Raw genomic sequence first — 8873 nt, 5'->3', positions numbered from 1 at the left:
TAGTATGGTGATCCTAATAATCCTTTAGGTGAGTATATGTGCAGTTTAAGATCTTCTAAAGGCCAAAAATTAGATAACTAGCTAAAACCATTTCAGTGGGCAGATAGGACTGATATAGTTTTTCCATTCTCTTCAGTTAACATATGATTAACTGATATTTATATGTTTTATGAATCATTTTTGTTGACATGTTAATTTACTGAAGGCGGAAAGCTAGGTAACCAAGTTTAGTTTATTAAATTAATTCACAATATGCCCACATTCATTACTAATCGTATGCCCAGTACAGGCTAAAAAAAGCTGAGCTTTTTTATTTACTGAAGGCTACAAATGGAATTATATTAATTTACAATACGTACACATTCATTATTAATCTTACCTAATCTGAAGAAAACTGCTTTGTTAATATTTCTTGTTTCTTCTTTAGCCTACAATATTAATCACATTACATAGGCCTATATTCAATTCAAAATGGCGAAATTAAACAAAACTTTATTAATTTGCCTGTATATTCTTTTATCATTTGTTTAACATTTCTGACTTAAAGAAAATATAAAATGTTTAGTTTAGCTTAGTTTAGCTATTTTTTGCTTACATATCTCGCACACTGATGTCCCTCTAAAAAGGGCCCAGTGATGTCCACTGTTACGCTTTTTCCATAAGTTGACTGCGTAAGGCGTTCTGGCAGAAGCTAGATATTTGACTTTATCGCTTCAAATTTTAGTACTGATGTTCGGATTAGCCAGAACATTTTGTAATATAACTGATTGTATTTGTATAAAAGAAAAAAATAACACCTAGGATGGCTTGAGGGTAAGTAAATCACGTAATTTTATTTTTTGGGTGAACTATCCCTTTTGAAGTTTTTTGGGGTTTTGGGTTTCCCCAGACTACAGGTCATCTAGTTTACTTACAAATGATTGTCTGTTACTGGTGACATGCAGTGTAATCCATTACATTACACATCTAAAGTAATATAATCTAATTACTTTTAGATTACTTTTTGACCTAACTTGTTTAATCACATTGAATTGATTAGGATAATATTGTACATGCTGATATAAAAATACAAAGACAAAGAAAATATATTCCATTCTTTGTTATTAACAACATGAAGTGCATTAAATATTACATAGCACCTGGGTTTCCCAGACTGGGGTTTGTAAGGGGGGGAGGGGGGAGGGGGATTTGGTTTGTGAGTTTGAAAAAAAACAGCTATTACCTAATTAAATCATAAGAATTTAAAATCACAATAAACTTAAAAAAAATGCTGTGTTGGTGTCAGTTTTCAGTGATAGGTTTATGACTAGTGGCTGAGCTTAACCTTTATAAGCAGTAAATTTTGAAGGAATAATTTTAAATATATACACTGTAAAACTTTTCGTTGTAAATTTACAGTAAAATACTGGCAGCTGGGTTGCCAGCCACTTACTGTTTATTTACAGAACTAGTGCTGTAAAACTTATTTACAGTACTGTACTGTAAAATGTTGGGCTGTAAATTTACAGTAAAATACTGGCAGCTGGGTTGCCAGCCACTTACTGTTTATTTACAGAACTAGTGCTGTAAAAATTATTTACAGTACTGTACTGTAAAATGTTGGGCTGTAAATTTACAGTAAAATACTGGCAGCTGGGTTGCCAGCCACTTACTGTTTATTTACAGAACTAGTGCTGTAAAAATTATTTACAGTACTGTACTGTAAAATGTTGGGCTGTAAATTTACAGTAAAATACTGGCAGCTGGGTTGCCAGCCACTTACTGTTTATTTACAGTACTGTACTGTAATTATCAAATACAGTATCCTACTATTATATCATGTAATTTTACAGTATTAAACTGTTCTCTACAAGCAATAAAAAATATTTTACATAATTAAAAATGTTGTACTTTTAAGTTGCATAATAGTACTCATAATAGAAAAAAAGAAACCAACATTCTCTGGGTTTTAAAACATTTATTTTAGTTCAAAGTAAAGACTAGAAAACTGCCTGAAATGCCAACTGTATTTTATTAAAACATAAAATGCAAGTTAACAAACAGTTCACAATAAGCACTTGATGCAGTATAATGCAGTAATCTTGTATAATTTCAACAAATTTACAGTTTTTTTTAGGAAATGTAAAGTGACCCAAGAAAGAGTCATAAAAAAACAAAAATATTTGAAAAACAAATATAAACATGTTGACTGAAATGCCACTTGTATTTTTATAAGTGCAATTCTCAAATAACAGAACATTCACAGTGCCATTTACAAAAAAAAAAAAAGAGTCTGAAAGAGTCTGAAATCTAAACAAAATCCCATTGAAAGTCTGCAAGTTTTCGCAGAAGTGAGGAAACCTGTGGGTGTACAGTGGTGTTCTTTTTTTGCACAACTTTGCCAGTTTTTTTTGAAATTACTTTTCCTTTCTTTGTTTTTGATCCACGTTCTGGATTGATGTCAAGAAAGCGTCTAAAAAAAACAGAAGAAGGAAAAAAATAAACAATTGTTACAGAAAAATGCAATGTTGGATGTTGTGATTAATTAACATTTTTTCTGCATTCATTACACTGTACAGCTTAAAACTATCATCCCCTCATCAGTTCCTATATCAGGTCTAGTCTGAGTATCAGTGGAAATGCAGCCACATAAAAATGCAGCACATTGACAGAATCCAGTCCAAACCCTTATGTCATCAATACTTTAACTCAATTGCAAGCCTTGCAATGTGATTATGACTGCATGATAATGTTAAACATCATTTAAAATGCGTGTTTGAGCTGTCTAATCTGAAATCTTTTTTTACAAGACGTTTTTAGGAAAGCTGCTTAAATACCTTAATTTTACTGAAGCCTACACCTGGCATAAAATAATAGGTCAGTCAAAACTCAAAATGAGACCATGATTTACTCACCCTCAAGACATGTGTATATGATGTGTATATGACTTCTTTTAGATGAATACAATCAGAGTTACATTTAAATAATACTCTGACTCTTACAAGCACAATGGCAGTGTCAACTTTGAACCAGCCATTCGCTGCCATTATAAAGCTTGGATTTGCCAGGACATTATTTCATTTAACTATGATTTTCTTTGTCTAAAATTCATATAAACCTAGGATGGCTTAAAGGTGAGTAAATCATGGGTGGATTTTAAAAATATCCCTTTAAACTAAGCCCTGTCTGAAACCAGGGCCATGTTGTTCATCCCTGTAGTCAGCTGTACAAAATGTTTGTCAACAAAAAATGAAGTCCTTAAAAAATGCAATCAAGACAAGGTTAGTGACAATTAGGCTAAAATATATGAATGGCAAAAATGCTAATGACTAACCTCTGAACAAACTCAAGGGTGCATGCTGCTTCTTCCTGGTACTGCAAGTTGAAGTTATAGAAGGAGGCAAACAGCGCTGCCAGGCCAGTGATGAAATTGGGCTGTGCTCCTTCACACACAACTTCACCTTCCAAGCTTAACATCCACCGCTGGTTGCTTAGAGATTGACCTGTAAATGAAAAATGAAATAAATAAATAAATAATAATATTTAAAATTCAATATTGTGGGTTGCACAGTTGTTCTATGTAGTTGTCTCTTCACAGCTCAACATAACTATTAAAATAACTCTAAAAATACCCTTTCCAGGGTTCACCATTTAGTTCTGTTTTAGTAGTATTTTTGGGTAGTGTTCATTAAAGGTCCCGTTCTTCGCGATTCCATCTTTCAAACTTTAGTTACTGTGTAATGTTGCTGTTAGAGCATAAATAATACCTGTAAAATTATAAAGCTCAAAGTTCAATGTCAAGCGAGATATTTTATTTAACAGAAGTTCCCTGTCAAATCCTACAGTGAACGGCCGGTTTGGTCTACACCGCTGCACTTCCTGCTGTGATGACGTCACTAGAACCGTTTGTTGACTAACCCTCCGCCCACAAGAACACGCAAAATAGGGGGCGTGGTCTTGTTGCTCTCCCACGTGGAGAAGAGCGCACATTCAGCGCTTGCATTTCCCCGTTATGGTAAGAGGCGGGACCTTTCCGGGCAAAGAGCGCTAAGCTGCTGTCCAATCACAACACGGGAAGCGCGGGCCCAATCAGAACTCGTTACGTATTTCTGAAGGAGGGACTTCATAGAACAAGGAAATCATCAGGCCGTTTTTAGGACAGAGAAAACAGCGCTGTACAGATAAGTAAATTGTGTGAAAAATACTGTGTTTTTACACACGAAACATGAACTCATGTTATATTGCACACTGTAAACACAATCAAAGCTTCGAAAACACGCGAAGAACGGGACCTTTAATACAGGAATACTTTAATTTTTTTTTATAGCAGTGAGCAATCTCTTAATTAAAGGAATACTCTCCCTTGTGAAATGAAAGTAGTGTAGTCTATTTTAAATTTCTTAAACCATAACCAATTTCTGCCTGCCTGTCTGTTTGTGACTAAGCACCTGTCTAATCACACACAAGAACCCATGATTGCAGTAATGTGCTGTAAACATTTGCATTTGTAAAATTTACTTTTCAGACAAAATTTGAACTTTCTGCTAGTAAACCACTTAAATTTATGATTAAGAATTCAATGTGTAGTAAACTGCACATTTTTATAAACCAGGACAGGTTTTTACAGCATGCGAATGTGCTCCTGGATGTTTGTGACAGTAAGGGGCAGAGTTGTGTTGTAACATTCTTTTTTTTTTTTAAAAAGAACTCTTCATAACTACTTTAAATGACTAATTGCATGCATTGGGCTGAGACAGATGAAAACCCTTAAAAGATTAGTTCACCCAAAAATGAAAATAATGTAATTTACTCATTTACTAGTAAATGTCATAGCTGTTCCACAACCCTTAGACCTCCATTCATCTTCGGAACATAAATGAAGATATTTTTGTTGAAATCTGAAGGCTCAGTGAGGCCTCAATAGGGGGACAATGAAATTGTCCATTAATGAGATCCATTAAAGTCCTCGCAAGATCCATTAATGTACTAAAACCATATTTAAATCAGTTCATGTGATTACAGTGGTTCAATAGTAATATTATAAAGCAACGAGAATAACGGCAAAAAAAAAAAAAAAAAAAAAACTTATATAGTGATAACTGATTTCAAAACACTGCTTCATGAAGCTTTGGAGCATATCAAATCAACGAGTCGATTCAGTGGTTCGGAGACAGTCATGTGATTTCAGCAGTTTGGCGGTTTGACACACGATCCAAATCATGATTCGACTCGCTGATTCATTATGTTTAGAAGCTTAATGAAGCAGTGTTTTGAAAATCGGCCATCACTATTTAAGTCGTTATTTTTTATTTTTTTTTGCTGCACCAAAAATATTATTGTTGCTTTATAATATTAATATTGAACCACTGTACTCACATAAACTGATTTAAATATGTTTTTAGTACATTAATGGATCTTGCGAGTGTAAATTTCATTGCCCCCTATTGAGGCCTGACTGAGCCTTCAGATTTCAACAAAAATATCTTCATTTGTGTTCCCAGAATGAATGGAGGTCTTACGGGTGTGGAACGGCATGAGGGTGAGTAATACATTTCATTATTTTTATTTTTGTGTGAACTAACCCTTTAAAGCAGGTCACCCATAGTAAGTTCACTTTTGTTTTATTACATAACAGTTTACTCATCCGCTGTTGTTCTAATGCAGTATACCGCTCTTTTTCCTTTTTTGGACCACAAAAGAAAAATGTCCAGCTTGCGCTCATCCATATAAAAGGCAGTGAATAGGAACCAGCATCAAGTTTGTAAAAAAATTGGCAAAATTATCACAGAATGGATGGTATGTAACACGTGCCATATATTTCAAATGTTTGGGGGGAGGGGGAAAATGTAATATTGAATGAAAATCCTGACCTTGGCTATTGGTCTTCTGTATTTGACAGATTTGAATGTGAAAAATTACTGTTACAACAAACACAATGGATATTTTAATCTAATAGAAGAATGTACATGGATTTTATAAAAAAAAATTACATTTCTCACAACTGCAGTAGCCTACCATTAGCCTCATGAACATGCATCCAAGCACCGAAGACCAACAGTCAATGTCAGGATTTTCATTAAAAAATATATATTACATTACATTTTCTTTTTTTATTAAACCCTATTGTATACCCACACTTGTGGCACATTGCATGGAATCATTCTATGATACTTTTGCATCCTTTTTTTAAATCTTAATGCTGCTTACTATTCACTGATATTATATGGGGGAGCACAAGCAGGACATTTTTTTTTTGTATTCTCCTTTGGTGGTCAGATGCGAAAAAAGTACCGCACTGCAAAAAAAAAAAAAATCTTCCTGAGAATTTTATTTCCCAGCTGAAATATATAAAAATTCTTCGAAAAATGTTTTCTTCTTTTCTAAAAGAAATATTATTTTGCTTGTTTTATGCATAAACTCACTTAATTTTGACTTCTTTTTTCTTTCTCCTTACTTCAGAAAAAAAGATATATACTTGAATTTTTAGATAGCTGGACTGTAAACAATACAAAAATAATATTTTATAAAAACATTTCTTGAAGTGAAGTGATTAAATGATAACTTCATTTTCAATTTAGGGTGAAATTACCACTGTAATGTTTACATACCAAGAAATATAAGGCGTGGACTCTCTGGCAAATGTACAGATTCCTGGACATCAGATGGAGTTGCAAATTCCTGGAACAATTTTTAAAAAGGACATCACAACTATGATAAAAAGAACCAAAACATAAAACATTATAGATAAATGAGATTTGTTTAATAATCTCTACTTACATCTGCTTGAAGGATAAGACCATCTAACTTCTCTTTGAAGTGTGCAAGAAGTAGTAGTAGGACCATGGCACCCACATCATTTTCTTCTCTGGAGAGTATGCTCCGAACATCATCGTTGGTTGGTTTGCTTTTGAAAAACTCAATTATGATTTTTCCACACTCCTGAATAGACAATTCCAAAAGTCTGAGCACTTTTTTGTCAGTAAGCTGTTCAAAATGTCCATATACATGCCTCTGTGTGAAGAGATATGGCCATTTGGATTTTAGATCTGAAATTGTAGGGGACGGGGTTGCATTTATCATGTAACGCTGAAGCCAATAGGTCTCCTCCATGAGCTTGTAAACGTCTCCTCTCTCAACTCCAGAAATTCCTTCATGAAGGTGGATCTCCTCCAGCTTCTGACGTTTAATTTCAAGACTGTCGTGACTCTCACCAGGTGGAAGAGCAGGCTGCCATCTTGTGCAACCATACGAGTCAGTTGAATTTCGTTTTCTAGTAGTTCCAATGTCACTTCTAAGGGTCATATGTTGACTTAGTGTACTTCTTCGATTAAGATGCTCTATCCGCACTTTCAGCTGTGAAAGAACCGATTCGTAACCACCCCCAACCTGCTTGTCACCCATCATGTCTGCAAACGACTTTGGATATTGGCTCACAATTTGACGAGCAACAGTAAGGCACTGTGATCTGCTGGGGTTTGTGTCAATTTTTCTAATTTCATCAGCAAGAATTCTTATCATTTGTCGTCGGTCAGAAGGAGAAGGTCTCAGGCCATTCTCAATAGCACTCTTTATACCGGCTGGCATTAAGTTCCACGGAACTTTGAAATTTTCAGGCCATGAATGTGATGCACTGGTTGATGCAACAATGCTTGATGTTGGCGTTGAGGAGCTTGATGAACCAAGAGTAGCATTTGTTTCGGGGGGAACCAAGGGGAGAACCTCGGCAGGCTGCAGTACCACTGTGTAGTTTTGAAACAGTACTGAAATGCATTGTAATGCAGTTTAAAAGGGTTAATTCACCTAAAAATGTGCATTGTGTTATTAATTACTCATCCTCACGTCATTCCAAACCCATTAGAATTTTGTTCAACTTTGGTAAACAATTTTTTTTTTTTTTTTATGAACTAGAGATTTCTGTCCCTCTATAGACAGTATATGCAGTATGTGGAACGACATGAGGGTGCGTAATTAATTACAAGTTTTAATTTTTTGGTGAACTAACCCTTTAATTATCACATCCTCTCTTAGTTTTATTTAATCAACCTTATCTTTACCTTGATTTTTCCAGGCACTAAGAAGTTTTCGGCATTGGATAGGTCGTATAAACTCCAAAATGTCATCATCTTTTACATAAACCAAATCATCCAAACCCTCGACACCTTGATCCATGAGCTTTTCAACCAGCTGGTTGATTACCTCTGGAGAGAGGCTTGGCAACACCGACAATACAGCATCTTTCAGGACTTCTTTCATTTCAGACATTATTCTAGAATTGGAAAGGAATGATGGAGAACAATTACTGACAAGCCGCACAATGAGTATTCAGGTAGAGGATAGTAATCCAGTAGGCTGTCTTGATTAATACACAAGTAACCTTGATCTTGTGATGCCAAATTTTAAAGTCACCATTCTGGCTCCATATTTGTTCTGTTGCATCTGATCTGCAATGAACGCTAATGAAATCAATCCCACAATGCAATGTTTTTACAGTGTGATACTGTATTACGAATTTAGCTGGGTTAAAACAGAAAAGTGCTGTATATTTACAGATGTTCTGTAAAAGATACAGTATATCACTGCTTTATGGAAATACAGTACAATACTGTTAGAAATTCCCTGTAAATTTACAGTAAAGGGTTACAGTGTATATATATATATATATATATATATATATATATATATATATATATATATATATATATATATATATATATATATATATATATATATATATATAAAATAAAATAAAATAACAATTGTACAAACAATCAATTAATTAATTAAAAGCCATTGTTAGATTAAAATCACGTAATCATGAAATCAATAAAAAAAACAGATTATGAGTATTTTAAAATGTAATATAATCTAATTACAAGTACTTATTTTTAGGAATT

At 34.0% G+C, this 8873-nt stretch overlaps 1 protein-coding gene across 1 annotated transcript; it reads right to left on the bottom strand.

Annotated features, from left to right (window-relative positions):
* Positions 1-2194: 2194 nt before the first annotated feature.
* LOC137041040 (uncharacterized) lies at positions 2195-8241 on the bottom strand. Its single transcript, XM_067416964.1, has 5 exons — positions 8034-8241; positions 6757-7739; positions 6588-6657; positions 3314-3482; positions 2195-2452 (listed from the first exon to the last, which is right to left on the bottom strand). Exons 1-5 carry the CDS (start codon positions 8239-8241, stop codon positions 2290-2292), a joined length of 1593 nt encoding a protein of 530 aa, XP_067273065.1. The 3' UTR covers positions 2195-2289.
* Positions 8242-8873: the final 632 nt, after the last annotated feature.

This window comes from Pseudorasbora parva, chromosome 15, assembly GCF_024679245.1.
Source record: "Pseudorasbora parva isolate DD20220531a chromosome 15, ASM2467924v1, whole genome shotgun sequence".
In the NCBI taxonomy this organism is placed as follows: domain Eukaryota; kingdom Metazoa; phylum Chordata; class Actinopteri; order Cypriniformes; family Gobionidae; genus Pseudorasbora; species Pseudorasbora parva.
Note: the sequence above shows the minus strand (reverse complement) of the source record. Positions and strands in the feature narration are given on the sequence as shown.